Source organism: Zosterops lateralis (assembly GCF_965231275.1).
Source record: "Zosterops lateralis genome assembly, chromosome: 5".
In the NCBI taxonomy this organism is placed as follows: Eukaryota; Metazoa; Chordata; class Aves; order Passeriformes; family Zosteropidae; genus Zosterops; species Zosterops lateralis.
In genome coordinates, this window is record NC_139766.1 from 36,750,650 (window position 1) to 36,778,127 (window position 27,478).

At 38.4% G+C, this 27,478-nt stretch overlaps 1 protein-coding gene across 1 annotated transcript in view; it reads right to left on the minus strand.

Moving 5' to 3' along the window:
* The window catches only part of GALNTL6 (polypeptide N-acetylgalactosaminyltransferase like 6), a gene marked incomplete at both ends in the record, with an annotated part of 414,831 nt that overhangs the window by 51,546 nt on the left and 335,807 nt on the right, over positions 1-27,478 (minus strand). The window contains 2 exons of the mRNA XM_083860887.1: positions 19,111-19,294; positions 25,395-25,580. Coding sequence (XP_083717013.1) covers positions 19,111-19,294; positions 25,395-25,580 — 370 coding nt within the window. The remainder of the gene's footprint in view (positions 1-19,110; positions 19,295-25,394; positions 25,581-27,478) is intronic.

Below are 27,478 nucleotides of genomic sequence, written 5' to 3' on the forward strand. Positions count from 1 at the left end.
TATAATCAAGAACATTTTTTCCCATGCATGACAGATTTTAAGTTCAGTTTTCCAGTTACAGTTCTATCAATGAAGTACAGCTAATTTGTACTCGAGGTGTAATGTAAGATCTTTTAAATATATTTTCTAAGAAGTCAGCATACAATCTATTGCAGTAAGTAGTAAAACACAGAAATAATCCATTTTCAGGAAGTGCATGGCTTGTCTGATGATGTAAATAATCCTTTGAAATATCAATTCTTGCAAAAAAGATGTTTGTTTAGAAACTGATCTATGAGGAGGAATTTCCTTAGTCACTAAACCACTCTAGCTGGGCCTCTATACTGACCTATAATACTGAATAAAATGTTTTCAGGGCTATTACGTAGGAAGCTACATTTAAAACAATTCTTTGAAATATTATTTCACACGTGCCCCAAATGTTAACTTCGAATATATCATTTGCATTTTTCTTTGAACTGCTCTACAGTATTATAAATCTTAAAATAAAACTTTTTCAAGTTAAACATTCCCTGTTATTGTAAGCCTTGCAAACTGACTTTATGACAAAAGGCTTCATTATTATGTTATGTTTCCTTCTTAGGAAACAAACACATTACATTAGTGAATTAACAACAATCCTCCCTCCATCTCAGTTACTAAATCAAGTCCCTTGACTGAGCTGGAGAGTTCAACAAATCACTAAGCACTTTTCTTTGTCTGTGGAAAAGCAATTTTCACAGCCAAAAAATTATCTGTACAAAAGCAAACCACTGCTGCCACTGAAGTTTCATAGAATTCCCTGTAAAATGTTAAGGGCTGATGAACTTCAAAGTTTTCTCCTTGATCACGTCACAGACTGCCTTTGCCTGATGCAAACTTCAGTAAATAAACAAAGGAGGAACAATAATATAACTGTGAAAAACCTGCCCTAGTCTCCATTGGAACACTTAACACTATCCTCTTTTTAATTACTATTTCCATATCAGAAAAATACAAAGTCCTCTCTGTTCTGAAGTTCATCTGGAGTCTCCAAATGACTATTCCATGGTTCCCAGCCATGGTGGTCAAATCTGGACATGGCAATGTGCCTGTGACAGATACACAGACTGCAATATCTACCTGCAACTTTTATGGATGTTAACACACCACACGATAAAAACAGAACTTTATTTAACTTTGTAACACTTTAATCCTTTCCTGTCTCAGTGCTGACTAACTAGCTATTTACATTCATGCTTTAAATTTCTCCTCAGCTGTGGCACTCTTTGCTTTTTAGTGCTGAATTTCATGTTTTTTCCATCTAATTATTTCTTAAATTGGCCAGGACCAACCAATACTGCATTTTGACTGTCTGTAAGCCCCTGCCAATGCCAGCTTACTTGGGTTTTAAATATTTATTGTTCATATAATTAATGAAGACACTCAACTAGGATGTGTGTCTCTGCAGAGCCATTTCCCTCGGGGACCTGCACCAATATTTGAGACAGTCTCACAGTTTAACATCAAACCATTCAGAGCTACTCTTTGACAGCAACCTCTTCTCAGCCTATCATCTGATGGTCATCTCATCAAAAATAAAGGTGTATCCACACTCTACCAGCTTTAGGAGAAAGCAATACTGGCGACACCAACAGCCTTGGAAGGGAGATCACAATCACTCCTCCCAATTCTTTTAAATAGCCATGTTCCTAATATGGCTTATGGCATCTAATGTTTTGCTGCTCCCAAAGGGAGAGAACTCCCTGCCACAGCCTGCAGCTGTGTGGTCTTATCCCCACAGAACAACAGCTTTATCTTCCTCAAACTGCTGAATTCACTCAAGCACTAGAAAACTAGACAATTTTCCTGAGTCTAGTGGGTTTTCTTGAGTTTACATTGCTCCTGGAGGTGGGTATTGTAAAGCACAGGAGGCAGCCCCAAGCCACCAGTGTGACAGACTGTCCCATAGCAGGAGTATCCTCTCTCTGACCCGCTGGCAGGGAGGTCATTTTATCCCTGTGTTTCACTCACCAAAGAAGGAAATTACAGTTCTATGACAGGATCACTTCCTGACAAGCCCATATGAATATTTTTTATTACATTTTAGATAACTTTAAGTACATTATTTAGCATTTTCTACAAATTTTTGATTCATCATCGAAGAGACTCTTATTCACTCTTTTATGATTACAAAATCACAGAATCATCAAGGTTGGAAGAGGTCTTCATGATCATCTAGTCTAACCATCAGCATAATGCAAACCAAAACCACTCCTGAATTAGGTGGTTTAAACACAGATTAAGTATTCTATAGTATCCACCATTTTCCTTTTCTTTTCCCTTCTTCCCTCATCCAGAATGAGTCAATAAACCTGTCTCTAGCCGGTCCCAAAACTTCTTAGCAAGCATACAAAACCTTGCACACCACAAAAATCCTTTTCATCACACTACATCAGATTGACAAATCACTGGGGTAATTAATCCCTGCATCTGCTGTACCTGGTAGAGCACTCCTGAGAGCACTCTGAATTTTATGCTGTTTCTGAGACCCAAAAGAATATGCCCACCTTTCCCAAACACACTGTACCCAGTAGTATTATTGGCACCTGCAATGATGCACCAGATCTGCAGGTTTCTGGGTGCCTGAAATCAGTCACACAAACACTCCAGTCCTGGAAGAATCTGGGGAAGCCACAGGCAGCACAACCTTCATCTCAAACAACTTTTCCCTGGCTCGCCTTCTCTGCTTGTTGTTGTTACTATCAGAGTGTGTTAACCCCACCTTCAGGGCAGGAAAGAGTGTCTGCAAGGTGCATTCACACTGATGACACTCAGTATTTCATTTGGAGAACACCAGCTGGAGTGTCCCTGGAGCCAACTCTGACATCACTCCTAGAGGTAACAAATATGGATGGATAGCTAATTTGGCTTCAAGCCTGTCCTCCAGGATGTTCTACTCAGGCATCAAGCTTCTGACAATGATAAAACATAAGAACTCTAACAAAGCATTTGACTTTATGCCAGCATTTCCCAGTCTTCTCATTTATTTGCAATAACACTGACATTTACATTCAGAAATCTCAAATTCAAAACATTTTCCTTGTTGAAATCAGCTTATTTCTTAGGCTTATAAAATATTTGCCTGCACTTTTCTCTGAGCATCTTTGCCACTCTAAATTATTTCATTAATAACAGTTTGAAATTTATCTTCATGGATCAGAAGTTCCATATCTGAACAGATTTTTTTGTGAGCAGTCAACTGAGTCACCTAGTATGATACTGCTCTTTCTCCTTGATTCAATGTAAATATCCTGTTGGCCATTTGCTTTCCTATAAGGCCAATACACAGAAAGCTGAAATGTATTTTCCACCAGTTTTTAAGATAATAAAACTCTGTATCCATCAGCTGAAGACCAGGTGAAAGAGATTCTAGTTGTCATTAAATATTGGTGAATTTTTTTTTTTGGTGTTATTTACTTAAATTTATACACATGACAACTATACGTCCAAAAATATTTTAGGAAATGCTTGATTTGTTTTTTTTATTATTTCTGCCAAAGAGCTAATTAACTATTTAATTTAAATTAAGTAAGTTATAAAGAAAGCTAACAGCTGGAGAAAATGGGGGAAGAAGGGCTAAGATATGGTAGCAAAACTTGGCCTCAACAGTGTCTTCTGTGGATACTCCTGTTTGAAGGCTCTATGGTAAGTAATTTGTTCTGTGCTTCATCTATAATATTCAGTACTAATATCTTTCTACTTCAGTAGGACGCTTTCATAAAACTCAAACTTGTGATGCAAATAAAAGCTTTTAAGAAAGATCCTCTTTAAAAGCTCCTCATGAAAGGTCAAAGAAACAAGAAGTAATTTCTTTTAATTAAGTGTACATGGAATTAAAAAATAATTTTCTCACTTCGCTTCTTAAAATTTTGTTTCAACCCCAAGAAGGGTGTATGCTTTAGCCAGCAGCCATCTGACACAAACATCTGTCTTCCAAAGGAGAAACCCAAGTGGGTTCACTTAGCACTGACCAAAGACCAAGCAGGAAAGCTTATTTCTTCCATGTACCTCAGTCATGGCAAAAACAGAGGTTACATATTCTGCACACCTTATAGCAACTTTTGCCATTGATTAGAAAGTCCCAATCATTGTCAAGAAGGACAGTGCTCTTCAAACTAAACCTGTCAATTTTTATTGAAAGAAAACCAACTAGGAATACTCTGAGTGACCATGAGAAAAACATTAAAGCACTTAGACATTAATGAAAAACTTAGCAAGCTTCCAATCCTGAAACAGCATTTCTTTTTAGAAAACATAGCTCCAGCAGTAAGAGCAGTAGGTCAAACTCCAGCCAAATATTCTCACTATTATCTTGGTTAAAACTAAGTTAATTTCAATTTCCAAAAATGGTAAGGCATGGAAAAAGAACCACCAAAGTATTTAACACTGTCCCTCTGTTTTTCTTAAAAATGAGGTAGATGTAGCATAGCTCATATATCAGCATTAGTTTGTGTGTGTCTGTTTTCACATATCTTGAAAGGTTTAACTTTTGCCTTGTTTCACACCATAGGAGTTTTGGTATTAATTTGACTGAGACTAGGGTATCTTTTCCAGAGTTTTCCAGCCCTGGCTTGCAGGTTCCTGTGAACTGTAGTTGGTATTTTAAACTGCTTTTCAAGTACTTACAAAACAATGAATATATAATTGGGACATTTCTTTTTTCCTGTTTTTACCCATTGCTTAGCTAATTATGCTCCAGAGACATTCCCTGGCTAAGCAGCAGCAATGCTGAATAATTCAGAAATAAGGAATATCAATGTGCAGAAAGGAAAGCTGTCATGAAAATCCCCAAGGATCTGTTTCAGCTAACAAATCTGGCAGCATGTCAGTGACCAGCCCTGCCTCTGGCACTGTGATGAGCCTCTACTGCTCCAGCTATTGTTTTCATCTACAGATTTTCTGTATCCCAACAAGAGACTCTCCAAAAGACAGCACTCTTCAGACTGAGTTATCTAACTTTGAAAAACAGATTAAGGACACCTAAGTTTACTTTTCCCTATACTATTATATCTCTGGAAGGATGTCTATAGTGTTAACATTACTCTTACTCTTAACATTACTCTTACTCTTACAGGAACAAAACCCAGAGAGAGATGAAAAGGCTCAGAAAGGCAGAATTGTCCAATGCAGATATTAACAGACACTGACTTGTGCCAAACACCAAGTTGAATTACACAAACAGAAAATATACAAGACGCCAGAAATTTCAAGGTGCATTTTGAATATCAAAGTGCTAGTCATCCCTATCAGACTCCCTTGCAAAATTTGCTTATCAAAATCTTGCTCACCAGTAGCATAGGCTCATCTGTGGGTTTCAGAAATTTCAGATTAATCAGCTGCTATAGTTCTTCCCTTAAAATGTAAGGTTTTCTTAATGCTATTACACATGCAAATCACAATACAAAAATTAAAGTCCCAAAAGGAAATTAGTGCATTTACATGCTTTTTAATAAAAGAGGATTCCTTAAGGTAAAGTGATGACACCAAGGAGATAAAAATAGGTTTTAACTAAGATTGACATGGACTGCCTCTCCCCCAGACTGCAGTTTAAAGGTAGAGATGTTAAATATTGGTTATATTGGGATAGACCAAATAACTCAGAACATTCCTCTTCCCAACATACAGGATCTATCCAAAATACTTTTGACTTCTGCCTCCAGCTTTACAATAACTATTCCTAGTGAGTGCTATGCTACTACTATCAATTATGTTGTTGCAAATAAGAAAGGAAATGAAAAAGCTATGTTAATTTTAGGCTTCATTAGAAATGGAAGTGAAAAAAGAGGACAATGCTTATTGAATGAAAATGGATTCAAGTATTGGAAAAGCAACATCAAAGTTCTCAGGGAATCTTTCAAGTACACCTCATCTTGCTGCTCTTCCATACACCTTGAGTCCATTACTTTGTCAGAACCATGACTTGATCAATTGAACATTTGCAAGAATAGCTGCCCCACCTATCTGAGATATGCAAGGTCAGATTGTTCAGGGATGGAAGAAACAAGCAACAGATAAGCTTTAGAAAGGGCAAACAGAACTTTAAGATCTATTAGCAAAGATCTTTCCAGCACATATAGCTCAAGTGCTGAGGATTGCATGCAGTATGATGCTGCATGCAAATATGGCCTGCATTTTTCAAAATGGAGATGTGAAAATAAACTTAGAGCTGTGCCAGAACCACCAGAGGAATATGGACCTCATATTTTATGAAAAGAGGCTGAAAAAGACAAAGGAAGTGAAAGTTGAAACAAGATGTGAGCTCTCTTTAGCAATAGAACAGGAATTACCTGACAGATAAAATGTTTTTTAACAGCCTGACTGCTTAGGTGTGTTCAATTAATTTCCAGAAAAACCCCCAGCATTTTCAGAGAACTGAGGCATCATCTCTGCTGTCAAGTTGCAGGAAGCCCTCTAGTCCTGCTAGTGTTCCTGCTTTATGCATTGAACTCCACATCTTTCTGCTTTTACCCCTTCTCTTGGGGTACTTTTTGATTTTCTATTATGTCCAGAATGTCAAAACATGCAGAAACTTACAAATTCATTTAAGTTTCATAATTAATTCTTCTATTTTAGTCAAATGAAAGCATTAAAAAATCAGCTATCTTGAGAACTACAGATATTGCCTCACCAGGTAATTAAGGTTTCTGTTGGTGCCTATTGTGTACAGATACAAAGAAAAGTACCTTTCAATTTTCTTTCAGTTATCTTCCACATTTTTGGAAAACTTCTGTTCCAGCTGGGTAATAGCTACTTTTCCATTCAGGGCCTGCTCCTATTTTGCATTATTATTATGTAACTATTTGAAGAAATTGCTGAGAGAAAAAAATCCAACAAATTCAAAAGACACCTACATCGTTTAGCATCTGAATTCTAGCACTGCTTAACACAAACTTCTGCAGAAAAATATATTTAATTCTAAGTGACTCATATGACTTTTTTGTAGATGCACTTGATGTGGTATTCTAGATCTAAAGTGTTCTCCATAAAATTAATTTGGTGTGTGTGTGAGTTACTATTACTCAGCCCAAGCAGCAGATTTCTAGTCTCATCATGGACTGTACCATATTTATTCTTTATATGACTACTAGGCGGATTGCATATTTAAGGTTCCTCACAATAGTTATGATTTTACCAATGTATTTTTAGTAGGAAGCTTTCTGAAGCCAGAAACCTGCTAATTAAATGGAAATTAAGTAGAAATGCCAGTCAAAAGATTTTAAGGTAGTAGTAGACAGGACAACATCAGCTTTCACAGGTGAAGAATGAATGAGAAAGGAAAATCTGGAGAAAACTAAGGTATGAAAGAACACCCTGTGCTCTAATTTTGTGTCTCTTTAATGTTCTCACCTTCTCCCTCCAGAAACGTGGATGAAGATGTAGTGTCCCAAAGACAAGAGAAGAACAGAGAGAACCCATCTGAGGGTGTGAGGAAATATCCTGACTTATGAGGAAAAGGAGTAGGGTCAGCTGGGATTTGGAAATATTTTGTAACCAGGGCCAAAGGCTACAGGTAAAATAAGCTCCAGGACTGCATTTGTCCTTTTCACAGCTGTTATCACAGAGGAGAGTCATCGTTATCTATGATCATCAGCTTCTACAAATAGCTTTTTCTTCCTCTACTGCTACTAATGGATGACACTATTCTGAAAGAAATTCTCATTGTCAGTCTACCTTGACTTTGAACACTTTCACCAAATTTCAGCATGTTCTTTTTGCTAACTTCTAAACTGACATTGGGATCTTTTTTCCTTTGCCTTTTTTTTTTATTTTTTAAACTTCTGAATGCAGCAATAATACTGATAATAATCTGATGGGTCATCTGAGTGCTCTGCCAGAAGACATTTTTCTGTATTTTAAAAAACGATTTCTCTACTGCCATCATTCTTGTTATGCTATTAACCTTTATTGAGTTACACAGGAATAACTTTCTATAGGTTCACTGTGTACTTGGCTATTGGATGTACCCATGTATTCCCAAAGACGGATTGATATTTTTCCTGATTCTGTCATATTTTCATTATTAAGACCTAATATTAAATATATCAGGTCTAATATATTTAATTATATTAATATATTAAAGCTAATATACATAGGTCAATGAGTTTAAAACCAGTAGCTTCATTATGTAGGCAGCCAAACAACTTCCAACAAACCTCACCTGAAAATTGTGTCTATAAATGAGTAAGAAAAGCTTTTACAGGCAAAACCACTACTTGGATTTCATTTAAACCAATATTTTAAAGGGACTTTGTCCTATCATCCAGTAGGTGGAGATATAAGTCCAGTAAAAGCAGAAAGCAACTATTTGGCAGTCCTTGATAGAACTGAAGGTTTGTATAATACAACTTAACCGAGGTTAGATTTCTTAATAAGTATTAGATGAGACAGATGAAATCTGTCTGCAGTTAAAGCCCATCTATCAGCCTTCCTTCTCTTACAGCCTAGGGCCAGCTGTGCCTGCAGAGCTTAGGAAACTTTCCTATCCAACAAACTATTAATGAAAGTAATAAGGCAAAAAAGCTAAATAGGTGATGAAAAACCTTAATTTTTAATACACGAATATGTAAATACAAGTAGTTTTATAAACTTGATCAGTATCCTGCTATACCACATTAAAAAAACATGGCATAAAAAAAAATAGTTTCAGGCATTCCAATACCCACATTTTGAAAAGTTTTGAGTCCTTTCATGCCTACAGAAATTATGAGCATGTTATTACCTTCCAGTAGATATACAAATGCTTTTAAAGTATTATCACCTCCATTAAGACAGTCACAATACTCTGTCTTGGCATTAAAAATTTATTGATCTATTAAATTACCATTATAGGAACTCATACTGGAAATTAGTTGCAATAGCATTAATACTTGTGATTTACAAAAAACATAATCACATTTCTTAACATCACTCTTCTCTAGAATAATAATATGTAGCAGAAATATGTAGCAGAAATGGAAATGCAAGCAAATGCAGTTGGATAAGTGTAAAAATTAAGGCAATACAGTTTATATTCAACACTTATAATAATTTCTTTGTTTTGATTATGCTGTTTGGTTTAAGGTCAAATGGAAACACCCTGAAACAACAGGGCCCATAGGATTAAGCCATATTGACTAATTACATATCTATGACTGACAAAGGACTACTCCTCTTCCCTGAATGCCCTTTGAACAAGTCAGGAACAAAGATTGTGCTTTGAACAGTTTTGCTGTTTAAACTGTCATTCTGTCAAAAAAATCATTACATGACGGGCTAGGCATTAAAACCTAGTGCAAAGCAGAGAGCTGGGGACTTGAAACATTTCCTGTGGACTGAGAGCTTAGGGTTTGTTCTCCTTCAGGGTCCTCTGGGAATCTCTTCAAAACCACTGCCCTGTGCTCCCCAGAGAGTGGCCTGAAAACACTCCTCCAGACTTTCTTCCCTGCTGTTTACCTTTTCCCTGGGTATTTCGAGAGGTCCTCTGCATGTTTGCAGTGCTTTGAAAAGGGAAAATACTGTTACTGTTCTCCCACTGTGCTCTTATCACCATCTCTCCACTCCCAATTCACTGCATGTCCACACGCCATTTGCACTCATGGGAAAACAGTTATTTACCCTAGCACGACAAAACTAGGGAAGTTCTGCAGCATCAGCTAAACTTTCTGCTGGAGAACAAGGAGAGTGGAGGACATGGAATCTCCTCTCTCCTTGCAGGCATCTCATTCTCTGCAGGGGGCAAATGGACTTGTGTAATTTCATGCCTACAGTGCCTCTCCAGCACTGAAAATAACCCCAATACACCATCTTAAAACCAGAAAACATCACAGGGGTTGATTTTCCAAATAATTCAGTTGAAAAGATATTTCTGTGCTGTTTTCCCACAAACAAAAGAGGTACATTTTGAAATGAGTAAAACTTATACAAGAATCTTGTTCCCTGGCAAAGGGTACTGTTTTGGCTGTTTATCAAAGAATTAATGTCAACTCCTTTGAGTCTCATTTTTTTCTGGTCTACCAAGAAACATGCACAGCATTTTATAAATAAACAAACATAGCAGATTTCAGACTTTTTACCATAACTTGTCTTCCAGCTACAATAATGATATTTTGGTTACTTACATGAAAATGAAACCGATGCTGGTTTGTCTGGGGATAATTCAGAATAAAGTACTCATCAGGTCAATACCTATACTGAACTCTCCTAAGACTGCAAAAAAAATATGTATTCACTTTTCTTTTCTTACTCAAGTCTGAGATAAATAATTTGATTCACAGATAAACTGCCAGGGTTAAAAACTGCAGAAATATGGAAGGTACATAATTGCTGTCACAGAGATGCAAAACTTGCTGATATCCTATAAATCCAAAATCAAAATGCAAAGTGTCTTGAGATCATCTGCAGACATTGTCCTGTATCTGATTCAGTTCAATGTTGCATTGAAATCTGCATGGTGCAATTCAGCAGCTCCATGGAGTGAAGGGCTTTGTGCATGACTGGATCAGATGGAACATATGCCCATGAAGACCCAGATATTTACCTCAAGGCTGGAAATGGACCTGAAGACCAAGCTGCTATTGTGCTGTTAAGCAGATGCCATCTACAGGATGTGTAGGAATTCTTTCCTACCATTTTTCAGAGGTTTGCTTAGCAGGTTTGCTTAGCTGACAAATTTTTAAGGGCCACAATGTTGTACATGCTGCATTTCTGGCTGAGAAAATGGGTTGTTGGAGAGCCTCATCATGTCTCGGTTGCTGGCGTGGACCAAACAGACGTTATTATAATCAGGATTTAGAAAAGAATTTGTCATTTGCACAAACTTCAAGTAAAGCTCAAGTAACATTGCAATAGGCTGTAAACAACTGGAGGGTTAAGCAGAATTTAAAAATCTTAAATTGGAAAAGTGAAGTAAAACAAGGAAAAAGAAGCTAAAATTCCAAATGTGCAGATACAAAATATCACAGTGATCTATGGATAATGAAGACAGATCACTCTTTTGGACACGGCACTTGAAATAGATATGAATATAAATGCCTTGCTTTTACACATGTAAAATCTGAATTACAAGAGGAGGATGATGAATACTTGGCTAGATACCAGTTCTGCAGAAAATGATGTGGAGGTTACACCAGAGCACAAGCCTGGCATGAATCAATACTGTCAAGGTAATGTAAACAGGAACACAGTCTCTGAGAGAGAACAGAGTCTCTGAGAGAGGCAAAGTCTCCCATCTATTCTACCATGGTATGACTTTGGCTGGTGCTGTATGCTCTCAGGATGGAAACAGCCCCCAGAGGAGCAAAGATAATCAACAGAGATCTAAAAACCATTATTTATTAAGAGAGGCTGAAGGAAAGAATATAATTTACTTGAAAATGAACTTATCTGACATGAATCCTCAAGTACTTAAAAGCTCTGCTTCCACTGTACAGTGTACGTGATTTAAAATTTGAAGAGGTTAAAGGCGTGGCAAGAAAGTTTCTGATTTGTAAGAGTAGTACTGAAACACTGGCTATATACATATTTCTTCCCCATCTCCTCCTTTTTTATGCTTCCAGCACACATTGCAGTGGCAGCCTAATTTTTTCAGAGTGGAAGCCAGAAAAATCTCATTACCTCAGGGCTACACTAAGATAGCTGGACAGGCAGAATTATTCCATGCAGAGTCAAAAAAAAAATCAGAAGGTATATATTGGCAAGTGAAGACACTTCTATGTCATGCTTCGTTGATCACTGCCTCTGAAAAAAGAACCACGGGCATTGGAGGAAAAGTACTGTGATACTGGGGAGTTCCTGCAGACCTCACAGAGCAAGGGGTAAAAAATACATCCCATTCTGGACAGATGCTAAAGAGCATTAATAAACCTGGCCCAATAAGCACGTATGGAACTTGTATCAATGTACAGATTTGAAAGTGGTTTGGCACAGAGCGATCCCATAACATTAATTGGTTCAGCCTTTGTGCTTTCTTCTGTTGGAAGCAACTGCAGCACTAGATTGAAGTTTTAGACAGCAGATCATTCTTTAAATAAACCACAACAACCAAGCAGATGCAAAGGTTGCTCCCAAACCTACCCTGACAGATAAAATGTAAGAGAAAGATGTTGGGTTTATCTTTCTTAGAACCAATAGGTGTCACCAAATTCTGCATGAAAGTTCTAGAGAAAATGGCTTAAAAACCTATAAATAAGAATAGAAAAGATTGCTTAAAAAAGGTGATTCATTTTTCTTTATGGAAAACTGTTCAGACATGTTTTTATAATTTTGAAAGTGAAGCCATCTGTATCAACAACATGGTGATAATTTTAAATAGCTCACCTGTATGCACTGAGTAACATAGCTCTGTCTTCTTGGCCACCATCCTAGTCTTTTTTATGTAAAGATGTATTAAAATCAGGCCCAGAAGCTACTTAATTTTCTAATTACTGGTAGTATTCATGACCCATTCTATGAACCTGCCCCAGCATATGGGCATATAGACTGTCAAGCTCCAAAGTTGATTCTTGTGTGAAGTAGCAGGCTAACAGCTCTAGAAGCATTACACTCAAGATGTTTACATTTTTATACTAAATATGATGTCCCAACTATTACAGAAAATTGGAAATATGAGTTTAGGCAATAGGAATAAAATTAGTACTCTCTTGTCTTGGGTGGCATGAGCCACAATTACCATTTCAGTGAAAGGTCGTGTACAAATCTGAACCTACCCAATTCAACTAGCATATAGAACTTGATTAGTGATTGATTTCCTTGATTGAAAATTAAAATTAAACCAGCAGCAGCTTCTCATCCTTGATTTTTTTTTTTCATTCTGACCAGCTACACTCTCTGTAGAGTTCTCTTCTCTATACTAGTCTCAGAAAAATGTACTGCTTTTACCAGAACCTCTACACTGAAATCCTATCAAAGGCAGGAAGAAATGATTCAATATGAGCATATGCATACTCAAAAATTCTGTGTTAGTGTTGGTATCTTTCATTGAAAAAAATTCTGAGATTTCAAGGGGCCATGGGTGGATGACAGTTTGTAAAACTATTTTTATATCCACTATTGTTATCTCCACTAGCAGTCTTTTACAGACCATAGCTTGTCAAAACAATAAATCAAGATTGTAACTTACACAAACTCACACTGGTTGGAGACTGCTTCACTGTAGAATAATGCCTTTGCATAAAACATTCCTGTTGCACAATTCAAAACAGTAGATTATACTCACACTTTAAAAAAATAGATTATTTTTTCTGGTTGTGAGAGGTTTTACGAATATGTTTATAGGCAGAAATCAGCCATAAAAGACATAGGCTATAAAGCACTGGGAGCTATAGAACAGAAATTATTGTCCAAAGCACTTTCTGAACTTCAGAAAACGATAATAAAATTGTGAAAGTACTTGTCAGATTTGAAATGCAGTCTTAGCAAAGACTTTCTTTGCACTAACATGTTGTCAAAAGTACGTATTTAAACACTGAAAGTAAGGAGCTGCAGAAAAAGAGGATTTCTGAGAGTATATCAAACTCGAATAAAAGAGCATCCAGATGACAGTTTGCAAAATAATAATGTGATTTCAGGTACGCAATTCAACAGAAAATGACAAGTAACCTTCCAATCTTACACACAGCTAGCTACATTAGGGTCATAAATTACATTCAAGGTTGAGAGCCTGTGATGCAAGGGAAAAGAAAAATGTACTGATCACCCAATTTTATCCCTTGAGCATGGCCAAAATTTTACCCAGAAGTACATCCATTAAACATAAGTGGCTCCTATTACTGTGAGAGCCTTGTGATGGTGGAGTGATTCTATTTCTATATTATAAACAGGAAACTGAGCACAGGAACTAAAATGTCAGATGTTACAAAGTTGTTTCTACTTGCTTGAATAGCTCAGTATTTGCAAAACCACTGTCCTAGTCCTTTGCTAGAGTTACATGACTCTTCAGCCTTGTCTCCCTTCAGGGAGGCTTGGAGATCACAGCTCTATACTGAAAGGCAAAGAACTCTTGGAGAGTAAGGAATGGCCCACACCAAAACGCTCCTAACTCCCTCAGATGCCAGGAGTCCTGGCATCCAGTAAATAGCACAATACTACTCCAACTGTTTAAATGTTCCATCTTGAGTTGCAATTCAATAACAATGTTGCTAGGTCTCACCTATACCTTTCTCTCCTTCCTCCACCATAAAGTTACACCACCATAAAACTGCTGCAGGGAGCTCTGCAGCCCCTTTCAAATAGTTTTTTTTGAGTTGAACTGATGTTTTCTTGTCTGCTTAAAAAAGTATGAATGGCATGAATGGACACTGATCCTGGTTTTCAGATCAGGCATGTGGTAACATGAATTGATATAATGTAAGTGCTGCCAGGAAGTAAAGAGCAGTCATCCCCAGCAGGCCTGAGTATATCAAACCTCCACTTTGAACTTCCACAGAGCTTTTAGCCTGGACAGGCTATTCAATCATATAAACTGACATGCTGTATATCACAGTCCATTACAGTAACAAGGTTATCCTATTAGTTTAAGTGGCGATTGCTCTGGTTAGGCAAACCCCGCTGGAGACCAGAGTGCCTGCACCACACAAAGGAACAGGTACAGAGGAGTATGTTCTTATGTCCCAAACCTGTGTGTCCTGTAAGGGCATGCTCTCAAACCTCTGCCATGACAGAGGAACAAATCAGCAGGAGATAAGCCAAGATGACCCTTGCCACGAGGCAGATAAACATGTCTGGTCCTCCCTGTTTATAGAGTAGAAAGGAAAATGTCCCAAATGATCTCCAGTTCTGCTGAATGATCGATCACTGATCCTGGGATCAAAACAGTGAGCATCATCATGACATGATCATGTTTCCACAATTGCCTGACAATCTCCCACCATGCATCAGAGTACCAATTTGAGTTGTTTGCACATGCAAACAGAAGAAAATAACATGAAGCAGTTGAGTAGTTGAAAATAGCATGAAGAAGCCATCAGAGTGTATTCAGGTAGCTGTACACAAATTTTAAGACAAAAATCACTACTGTCACTGTGATGACCTGCAACTGTGACAGATCAGCTGAATGCAATATAAAACTTCTGTTGTTTCTGTGGCACATGAAAAAGGGAAATCAAGGAGCTCACAGTCTTAGTGTCTGGATGAGAAGGCAATCTTATTAAGGGAGAAGCCCAGCTTCTATGCCTATAAGGACTTATTATATCCTGAAAAATAGTCACACAGATCTTTCAAAAAAATCATTAAACTTAAAAACTACATGAGATCCATTTATGGAATAGTTGTTAAACTTCCCTCTACGCTACAATGAGCATAGAAAAATATCCAATAATTCACATGGGAGCTTTGACTGAAAATACATTTTATATGGCTGTAGTTTGGTTCAGTGAAACCTATGGGAAATTTGGCATGGCCAGTGACAAACTATATGTGAACCAAACTGATAAAATTTGTGGATGAATGCCGCCTGATCCAAGTGCAGTTACAAATTTGTCATATGACTCCCTGGTGGATGCTAGTATATCATCCCTACCTGAATTTGACACTGGAAGCTTTTCAGAGTGTTTTACAGTCTTAAAGTCAAAAACATCAAGCCAAATCTTGGTGTAAAGCTACTTGTTGTGAACAACTGCAGAGGGCTTGAGAAAGGGTGAGAGTGTACGACAGGAAAAGCTGAGAGCTGCTGCTCCAAGTTCTGTCGCAGCAAAGGATGGAAATGCCGCCCCAAGCAGTACTGCAGGTATATGAACAATAAATCATGACTACACTCACACCACAAATGGATGAGAATGTCTCTTCTTCACAAGAGGGATTTTGAACTGGAAGACCATGTTGAGATGGATGGCATCCAATGGGAGAGCACCTGGTCAAAACTGACCATAGTGGAATACGATTTAAAAAAGTTAAAACACAGGAAAAGATCAATTTCAGAACACTAGCTGAGCTGGCAGTGGAGCTTAGTAAGCTCTGTGATCCTGTCATACCAAGAGCCTACCTGCCAACACTTCATCTGGTTGTGTCAGCTGCAAACACGCTGCTGGTGTCTGCTGCAGCAGTACTTTGATCATGTGCAGATGGCAAGCAAATGTACCATGCAGATGATACAACAACTGCTCTTAGGTCTTCTGTAGTTTGATCTGGTTTTATGTGCATTATTTCTTAGGCTGATGTGACCTTTTCTGCTTCACACATATACTACGTTGGCATTTTAAGTGAGGGGAAAAACTCATCTGCATACTTTTTGGATCATGTACCCATTATTTGTTGGTGTTTTACTAAAAATGCTGGCAATTTTCCAGTTCATTAGGGATCATCTCAGATCTGACTCTGCTGGCAAGAAATAAAACTATTACGATATCAACAGTAAAATATTTAACCTAAATTAAAAAAAAAATCCCTACTGCTTACAAAATAGTAGCATAATAATTATGGTGCTGGCTGAAGCAATTTCTAGTTTTAGTGCATATGTACCTAAAGGAGAACTGTTCTATGTCTTTTATTCCACAGAAGCTGTCTTGGCCAATTAAGTTACTGATAGGTAAATGGTATGCAACATTTACTGTATTTGTCGTAAGTAAGGTATTAAAAACTTGAGGTCTCAGCAGAGAAAGCCCTAGGAGAGAAGCAGCACTGACTTCAAATTAGAAAATAATTTTTCCCCCAAGCAAAATTCATACTGATTATTTAAAACATATTTGCCATTTAAGGCAGAGGGTACTTTTAAGCAAGCATATTGTTCTAGATCAGCCAGCCTTCAGTCTTTCTGGCATGTGTGGGGACAGACATGATGGTTCCTTGTGCAATGCTGCTTTTCCAGCAGCATCACTTTGATGTGCATCCTGTTATGGGGAAAACAAAGGAAGGCTCTCACTGATGTGTGTAAGAACTGGGAAGCCTTTCCACCTGACAACTACTCAGATTATAAGAGATTTATAGGCTGCATTGTACTGTGTATTGTTCCTTGAGAAGCCATTTATCTGCCTGTGTCGTATGCTGGCAGGGCAAGGTGGGTATCAACTGCTGCCATGCTGAGTGGAACAGCAGTCCATGCAAAACCACCACATCTATTCTGCTCTGCACAAAACCTCCTCCTTCTAGAAAGCTTCCTATGAGAGATTCCTCTTCATAATCTCTCATATTTGCGACAAGATTCTACAAGATGCATTCTACAAACAGCAAATGTGAAACAACTGACAAGCAACCCTGGAGCTACGCTGGCAACAGAGAAGTTTTACTTTTACAAACTTTGGATGCTGAACCAAATTATACAATGATTACTCTCAGTAAGTGCCAAGAAACTACAACTGCCCAGAGGACCAAGAAGACTTAGAGCTATTGAAGATCTAGCAGCTCTGGAGTGTTATGTGATTGCACTAGCTTGCATCTATTTTGTGGAGTGGTGTAGCAGGACATCTTGCCCCTCAGAAGAGCTTATCTGTGTCTTGTTAGCTGGTGATATAACTCAGGGCATCTCACCCTTCTCAAGAGCTTGCTAACTGGTGAAATAACTCAATCAAGACAGCTTGTCTTACAGTGACTTTTTTTGATGCCATGAAAGTAATGGTTCCAGCTGTTAATAGGTATCTTGCTGTGGAAGTGAGATCTGGAAAGATAAGCTGAATTTCTGACTTACAGTTCACTTTACAAACTATAAAAGCTACACCAAACTTTCACAAAGCAGAAGTCTTCTTCATGTTCCCTGGAAATGTGGGAGGCTTTCTCCCCAAAGGTGGGATGCCTACTTTACAGTTACTCTTTTAGGAGCTGAGTGAAAGGACTCTGTACACTATTGTTATTTTGGTGGTAAATTACATTGACTCCTAATCTATACTAGTTCTTTGCTAGCTTTAATATAAGTACCTTGATATCGAGCACTGTTTTAAGTAATCTAATAGTTCTCTTTGTTTTATACTGTGTAATAATTAAAAGTCTTTTCTCTGTTATAATTTATCTATTCAATAAATAACTCATTTTATAATAAACCTGATCTGCCATCCTTATAACTTGCAGGCTGGAGTGATGTTAGGTGCAGGCCATACTAAATTTAAACTGCTGCCAAAAATCCGAGGCTAAGGCAGGGCTTGCCTGAATCTCCCACCTGATCAGTAACAAGTGCTCACACCACCTGATCAGTAACAAGTGCTCACATTGGCACCTGACGCAAATACTTACGCTAATGCAAGATGAACGGCCTGAATGGAGATAAGTAAAAAGGAACAAGTAGAATAATGAAAATAAGCCTACAAATGTCACAGTTACCTACTCCTCCCTCCTGGTCATTTCCTGGATATTGGGGTCAGAGACACAGTTCTTCTGTTGCTATTGTTTCCAGGTTTGGCTTTTGGAAGGGGAGTATGCTGAGGTTTCAAACTGGGTTCAGCCAGGGCTAATGAGTGTCAGAACCTGCTCCACTGGCAGCCCTGCTGGGATGTGCCTGTGTGAGAGACCTGAGATTTTCTCACACTAGAACCATGTCTGTCTGTCTGTCCTTTCTCTTTTAATAAGGATTAATCCAAGCTGATCCTCACATGAGAATAATTGTAAGAAAAAATTATAAAAAAGGATGTACCTTTGTGAAAAGAAGATAATTTCTGTGAATGAGCTGATCTCTACAATACTGGGATCAGAGGCTGTCTTATTTAAAACTATTTACAAATCATCTTGACAGTGTTCAGGTTTGACAGCTCTGTGTTTCAGCTACAGCCCTGCACATACAGCAGCCATATAACCAGTTATAAACAAAGCATCTGCTGCACATAACACGGACTCAACTGCCAATGCATATATTGCATCAACCTCCAGAAAATAAAACAATAAATGAAGTTTCTGTGAAATAAACAGAATACCTGTCATAGCAATCACTTCTTGTCTGATGCCAATACTTAACTACAAGTATGTGCCTGTCTCTTATGTACAGTCACTGAGGCAGGTTGTGTTTCCAGGCATAGCTTGTGAATTCTGCAAATTGTCGCCCTAATGTTTTTCCTAGCTTTCAGCTTTTATAAACCTGTTTACCTTTCATTAGCAGAAAGTGGCCTACATGAAAATGTCTGGGCTTGGATTCCACTACAGTTACATTTCTTGCTTGCTCTTCTTCATGTTCCCACAGTCCCCTTTATGGCTACTTACTCAAAGGGGTCGCTGGGATCAGCTCTCTGGAGCTCTGGAGGAATCGGTATTCTTTTGTAGTACATTTCCCAGTCAAAAGCTCCTCGCATGGCATCCCCCGCCTGCGCCTCGTAGCCAAAGTGATTGTGGTCAATGACATCGATCATAGGACACACGATGGTTTTGTGGTTAAGTGCAATCTGGTCTGAAAAATGAAAGTAGAAAATAGGAAACGGCATGTCTAGTCAAGCCATCTATCATATTACTGCAAAGTGAATCCTGCAGGTTCCTGATGTTTGTAGATTGTTTGCTTTGTGCCCCATGGCCCCCCAATAATTTCATTTTTCAAATCTGTATCAAACCTTTATTTAAAGGAGAATTAATGCAGTTGGGCAATGATTAGAAGTATTTATGGTTCTTTAATGGGAAGCACAGGAGTCCAGTTATTGCTACTCTGAGCTGTCCCCAATCTGTCAGCTATGGAACAAGCCAGCAAGCAAATGGTAAAAATACTCCTTCATCTATGGGAAGTGTGTATGGGAGGCCCCTGTAAGAGAGATTTATTCCTAAATGTGAATCTTGGCCCTTGCAACTATTCAGTCACTGTTCCTGTGGCTGTAGTGTGCATCAGCTTTGAAATCAAATGCTCCAAATTAAAGGCAAACTCAAACACAAAGAGCAAAACAGCGTTTGCGTTCTTTTTTTTGTACTAATCTTTGAGTTATAAAGAAGGCTTGACAGTATTATTCTTAGCTGCTTTCTAAAGAAAGGAGTTTAGTTTTACTTTAAAAAAAAAATAGAACTGTGAGACTAAATCAAATTCTCATCACTAGAATAAGCTCAGCTGGGCCTGAGTCTGCTTTGGTGAATCCTATTGCTTAATCCTATAGAACTTCTCTGAAAAGAAAGACAAGTAAAGAAGATAGGCCAACATCAGGAACTAGGCAGAAGAATAATGGTTTGAAATGAGGAAGTACAGAGAAAACCTGTATCTGTGTTGACATGAAAGCACAGTAAAAAACTGCCTATGAACCCTTAAAAAAACCCTAAAATCTTAAAATTCCAAGTAAAATAAAGCTTTTTCCCTGAATGGCAGCTTAGATACTTCACATTATTTAGTACATTTTAGGGCCCATGTGGAAAACTTGTTTTTTTGGGTTGTTTTGTTTTTGTTGCTTACATTTCACTGATGATAATACCCTAAAAATAGTCAGAGGGCTAAAGGGTGGATTGAACACTTATATAGGAAGGCAGGTCATACTGGTATAATGATTAATAATACAGATTCTGCTTCTGAGGGACTGGAGTTAAGAAAAAAATATTATTTTCACAAAACATCTGGGTCTTTATATTTATTCTCAGAAGTTTAAGTTTAGAAACACTATCCAAATCAGAGATCAATACTGCTAGTGAGAAATTACTGTGACTGGAAGTTCAGCACGTTTTTACATCCTTATCCTTTAATAGTGAAATAAATTTAAAACACAGGCTCTGACAAAATTCTAGGAAACTCATCTCAGAGATAATGGCTGCATTACTGTTGCTATTGCCAAATATAATTACATTCACTGGCACATTGTATAGTGTTATCTGTGATCATTATATAAAGTCACTTTTACATAATCTCTTTCCTGTGATGGCCCTCTGGATAGTTATAGAGCTTCTAACAATCTGCCTCTGACCCCCACTCCCCCCTCCTTCTAAATTGGAGTAGAGAAACTAAATGGGATTGATTTGTCTGGAGCAAGTCAAAGGTAGACTCATAATGCTTTAGCAACATTCTCTTCATCTTTAAGAGCTGCTGCCTTTAAATACACTGAAGGATTTCAGTGCAGATACACGTGCAGAGACAGTCAGGGGGAAATTTATTTGAGCAATGCTCAAGCTGAATCCCAGTCTTCATTTCTGCAACTCTCAAGAATTCTGCAAGTATGATGATGCTTACCTGCCTGTTTTAGTATGTTTAAGAACTTACTTCTCAGCCTCCAAAACATTTTAGAGATAAGGAACCACAGGAAAATCTTGACTTTTGATGAAACCAGGGTGTTTGTAGTTGTGCACACCAAAAGACAAATTAACCAAACTTGCAGCCTTGATGTTTCCTTCAGTACGTTTAAAATGATGAAGTTTACGTACATACAACTTAGGCTTAAATGTAGGCCCAGTATGAATTTAGGAAACAGAAAGAAAAGGCTGTAGGGCTGACTTACTTTTCTCAAGTGTGGTGGTATCACATATAGGCAAACATGCTGCTGCCTTTATCAGCCACTGCTCTTTCCTCCACCTGTTCCTAATGCCAGACACTGAGAACCACAGCTGAAATGCTTTACAGTTTCTCTTCCATTGCCTTTACTCCTCATCCCCTTACAGATTCCTACTGGTCTGAATATATCCATGCATTATTTCACTGCATACATGCTTCAGTTAAAGGGAAGAACAGATGAGCATCACTGTACATGCAAAAATCTTGCAGATTTGAGGGAAAGCCTGGGAACAAGAGGGGGCATTGCTCAGAGCTTTCTCCCAAGAAATTTTAACCAATACATACATGCATATTTGAATTCAGCACTTTTAGGATCAAGCAGAGTAAGCACATATGGCAATAAACAGAAGTTTTCAATATTGGATGAGCTACTATCTCGAATATAGGTTTTATCTCTATGAGAAACAGGCACCCTTTTAATTTCAAGCACACTTTTCAAACTGGACTGGCCAAAGTAACAATGTCAAATTGCCAAATGTCTTATTTTTGCAATTTTTCAACGCAAATATTTTTATTGTTGTACTTAAGTACATGATTACAGATAGTGACAACATTTGAGAGACTCAGCAACTGAGTTGCCAGAAATAGTTGTGCCCTCAGTTTCTCCACTGTCAAGCAATATCTCATTATGCACGTTGTGAAGATGGATAACAAGCAGGTGTTTTGATAACTTGCTAAGCACAATCTGAACATGATATATTTTTAATTCTTAGTCAGGAAAGGAATCTGTTTTAACAAACCCTGCTTCTGGTAGCCCATGTCACTACTGATCTACTGTCCATCTCTCCTCTTACTGCTCCTGCAGAAACATCAGCAGAAGGAAATATATGCCCGCACCTTTCTGGTTTGCCACTCAAGTTTCTCACCTGCAGTAACTGTGTAACTGTGACTTACACTGCACTAAACTGTCAACTGCTGAGTCCAAACCACATTTCCTTCTGCTGAGGAGTGACAACAAACAGCTGTGTTTGCCAACCTTTTTACATCACTACAGCTGCCTACTCAGTGACCATCAGTCAAAACTCTCTAGTATCTCAGACTGTCTAACCTAAGCTTAAGAGCCCATTTAAGTAAAAAATAAAATAAACAAAGCTTAAAGAAAATAAAGGCATTTAACACCTATTTTTAAGGAAACAAAACAAAGTAACTGAAAATAACTGTGGCTCAGCTCCACAAAGCCATTTAGATATCCTAAGAGTACTGAAATAACTCAGTCCTCATTTGGTCTGAAAGCTGAAAAGATAAGTTAGATACTTAAAGAGCTTTGAGAACCATCTTTAAGTGATTGCTCTTGGTTTCTCAAACCCCTTTCCCAATCTATAACTTTCAAGGTCTTATTTGGAGACCTGGTTTGGAACAGTGGAAACCGTCGCTCCTCTCAGCAAAGACAGTCCAGAGCAGGACTGAACTGTGTCCTTGTTGAGGATGTTTCACTACACATGCTAGATACAATCAGAGCTAAAACAGGGCAGCTCCAAAGCAATAAACACTCAAAAAAACCCAACATGTCCTCTGTTGTGGTTTCCCTGAACGACTTTCAGTCACATTTAGTGCTGAGTGAATCACAAAATATAACTGCAGATAAACACTTGAAAATATGCATTAACTTCACAAGTATTAGCAGCCAGGTGTCATCTGATTTCAGTATAGTAAATATTTGTTATCTAAAGTTTATAAGAAAATTCTCTCATTCCTTTAGAGAAACAGGGCACAGGGAAAATAGACTAGATGTGTGTCCGTTTTCTATTTGTCCTTTACGTAATGCTCTACTTTTGCTTTCCAAATAAAACAGATTTGATTCTGGGCTTCAGTGTTCCTCAAGACTCATTTCTAGGTCCTCTGGTTGGTTGGTTGGTTATCTACAGGTATTCTACTATATGTGGAATGAGAAGGATTTATTCCTCTTGAGAACTGAGGGTCACTGATGCAGTTGTTCTCATTTTTCCAGTTTTCTGGTTTGAGGTTGAGGGTTCAATACCCAACTGCAATCTAGCTGCAATTATGAATCCTTTGTCACCATTCTATTTAGTTTTTGTTTTTCACAGTGTGAAATCTAGCTAGATGTATGGAATGGATTATCTCTTGTGAGATCACACAGGCTAAGGGATCAGGCCCAGCCAGAATGGGCTTATGGAAGTCTGGTCCTGCCTGACAAACATGATCTTCTAAAAGCAGGTAACCTGCCTAGTGGATGCGGGGAAAGGCTATGGATATTGTCTACCTGGACTTCAGTAAAGCCTTTGTACTATCTCTCACAGCATTCTCCTGAAGAAACTGGCAGCTTAATAAGGTGCACTCTTCACTGGATAAAAAAGTGGCTGGATGGCCAGCCCAGAGAGTCGTGGTGAATGAAGTTAAATCCAGCTGGTGGAAGACTGGAAGTGTTGTTCCCCAAGGAATCAGTACTGCGCCGGTACTTTTTAACATCTTTATCAATGATCTAGACGAGGGGATCAAGTGCACCCTCAGTCAGGTTGCAGATGACACTGAGTTGGATGGGGGTGTCAATCTGCTGGAGGGCAGGAAGGTTCTACAGAGGGATCTAGACAAACTGGATTAAGAACTGAGGTCCTTGGATTATAACAACCCCATGCAGCACCACAGGCCTACAGATGCACATCTGGGAAGCTGCCGAGAGGAAAAGGAACTGGGGGTGCTGGTTGACAGTGGATGAACATGAGCCAGCTGTGTCCAAGAGGCCAAGAAGGCCAATGGCATCCTGGGCTTTGTCAGCAATAGTGTGGCCAGCAGGAGCAGGGCAGGGATTATCTCTCTGTACTCAGCACTGGTGAGGCTGCACCTCAAATCCTGTGATCAGTTCTGGGGCCCTATATACAGGAAGGAAACTGAGGGGCCGGAGTGTGTCCAGAGAAGGCAATGGAGCTGGTGAAGGGTCTGGAGCTCTAGTCCTATGGGGAACAACTGACAGAGCTGGGGTTGTTCAGCCTGGAGAAAAAGAGGCTCAGGGAAGACCTTATTGTTCTCTACAACTGCTTGAAAGCAGGTTGGGGTGAGGTGGGGGCTGGTTAGGACAAGGGGAACTGGCCTCAGTTGTTGCAGATGTTGTGATTGAGGGCAAGAGGGTAACAAGGGGAACAACTGTATGCATGATTTTATATGGAAGCTAGGAAGGATTAAAATTTGGAATTTTTTGCATTATCTTACTATAGATCTGAAGAGAAATTAATTAATTGTATTTTTCTTGATGTCTACTGATAGCTCATTAGAAGAACAGCACATGTTGCTGCAAATGCTTTATCAGCTTACTGTGTGGCCCAAGAGTCCTAAAAACAGAATTAAAGGAACAATAACCATTAATTAGTGAAACCATAACCTTCTGTGTATTTACAGCAGACTTTTTAAATGAATACAAATTTCTTTATTAGGTAACTCAGAAATTTTCTTTAGTTATGGTAGCAAAAAGCACTTGCTTTGCAAAGCATATATATTTTGTATGTAGTCAGGTGTGTAGAAAAGAGAATATTGTTTCCTGAAGTGAAATCCTAGACTACAACAATTGATTCTTTCCATTCCTTTAACTAATGGAGCTTTGCTGGCTGCAGCTGGAATCCAGCAAAGTAGTCAATAGCAAATCATTCTCTCTGAGCTTCCCATTGTGAATGCTACTGCTATTAGATTTAACACTGAGCCCTTGGATATATTTACAACAAAAACTGTTTTAATGCAATGTGGAAAACTAGGAAGAAGTACAATACCTTCATAATAAACCTTTTCAGGTGTATAGTAAAGACATAGCATTATACTAGATAGAGCAGTGCATTTAGTAGTAGCAATAATATAATTGTAACTATTATAAGCTAAAGCAATACTGCAAGATTTTATAAATTCTTTAGTCTTAGGAAACAAAATGCAGCTGCTCACATTTTTTGGAGTTCTCTCTCATACTGACACTTCACACAGATCAGAACTGCAGCAGAACTCCAAACACTTTGAGACAGTGTATGTCGTGCTTACTGTGGGACACAACTTCAATTGTTGGTTATATTCTGATTCGATGTCTGATGAACGTTCATGCACTTACTAAGCAAGGGTGGCAGCCAGTTCACGTTGACTTCACAGTGGGAATCCAGGAATGTCAAGACTTCTCCTCTGGCCAGCGAGGCTCCCAGCAGCCTGGTCCGAATAAGCCCTTCCCGTTTCTTGGTACGCACAATCCTCACTTTGGCAAAGCGGACCATGTACTCCTCCAGCTTCTCTTTTAAATGCTCTAGAAAGAAGGGTAAAAAAAGCGTCAGTGGTGCCAGGCCTGGAGGAGACAGCAGAAGGACAGGTTGGTGTACAACCTGCAAACTGCTTATATACTTCCATCTCTGGTCACTTCAAGTCCTCCAAAACTCTGCCACAAATCCTCCTGAGATGGTTCAGAAAGTGCAAATATTCTCTCTTTTATCACACAGAGGAAGACACTGACACTCTGCTGCAGTTGCTACTGGCAACCTGCCATCTACAATATAATGGCCAAAATAGCTGCAGGATATTCATCCATTTTCTGGCTCCTGCAGCCCAGGGCCATATAAACATTCTGGTGTATCATTTTATAAACAGTGTCCTTTCCAAGTCAGTTTACTATATTATCTTATTATGAAGAACTATGCATGGAAATAAATTTAAAAATAAAACTAGCACAATGAGATTGTTTTATAATGTGAAGAGAAACAGACATGAAGAAAGATCTTAATAGTTAGATACCAGCATGAAGCACACAGACAGCTGACTTCCTAATAAAATTAGGCTGCAAATGTAGAGTAGTTGATAGGTTCTCTGATCTGCAAAATCTGGTTCTGTTTGTATCACAAAATATCATCTTTGGGAACATCTTTTCTTCTGACAAGAAACGCACACTAAGAATCATAAAAAAAACCCAATGACAAAAAAGACACCCTGGAGTTTCGCCTCTTCCTAAATGCATCCAAAACACAAGTTCTGATCTTTTGTCTTTGCTATAACACCTCAGCTTGCCACTCATTACTTTGGAAAAATATTATAATTTCATTCATCAGGGGAAAAGGGAGAAAAAAGCTTAGTCTTTAATAATTAAAACCATTGATAAGTTACATTTAGTGATGCTAAGGGTTGTAAGCTAACTCTCACAGAAATGGTTTTGTCAGGTTATGCTTGTTTCTGATATCAGCTACTAATTCTTTGGACTTTCATGGACAACACCAGCCTTGTTCCTGTTCTTCCATCATTACAAAAGTTTCAATAAGTTTGCTGTAGACTAGCCAGAAGGATTTCCATTCAGCACTATCCTGGAGCAAATAATGCTGACACACAAATTTAAGGCAATGAGCACAGACAATACAGGATGTTGTGCAAAACCAAAATCAAGCTCCAGTGAAATAGAGCTTCCTGCATATGTTTCTTTTCATCTTGTTTATTTCCTAGGTGAAAAACACATATGACTTTCCAAAGCTACCTGCAGGTTAGGAAGAAGTAGAATACTGATGTGTATTTAGTGGAAGAGTACTACATGAGATGGTCCACACTGAGAAATCCTCATGCACACTGGCACAGAAGAGGGGCTGGGAACATCACACTGCAATGATTACAGAACAGGTTGGGGCTTCTGGGAGGAGAAATTCAACACTCTGGAGACATCCTGAGTCAAGAGAGAGGTTTGTGCTCATAGTACTGACAGAGAATTATTAGGTCAAGTGAGGAAAGCCAAGTCTGAGACAAAACCAAAAAAATCCTAAATAAGAAGGAAAGACTCCCTTTTTCTGTCCCATTTCACTATTTACATATTCAATAAAATCCCAAGAGTAACAACATCAAGAGATGTTCTGCATCTTGAATGGCAGGTTTTGTATGACCAAACATATTCACAGGACAAGGCCTGTGTGCTACTCTGACTCATTTTAGCTACCAGCTACAATTCAGTTTTGTGACTGAACTGAGGTTTATTCAAGCCCTGGATCATTTTGTGCCCACAGGCAAGACTGTTTAAAGTGTATATTTATTGAACTGTTTTTTTGTTTTTATGAGCTCCATTGAGTCTATTCCCATAGTGCAGGAATATAGAAGAAGGGAAATAGACCTTAAAAACAAAGATACGAAGACCTTGCAGGTGATATAAGAAAGCCTATTAGGGCTGTCAGTCTGGAT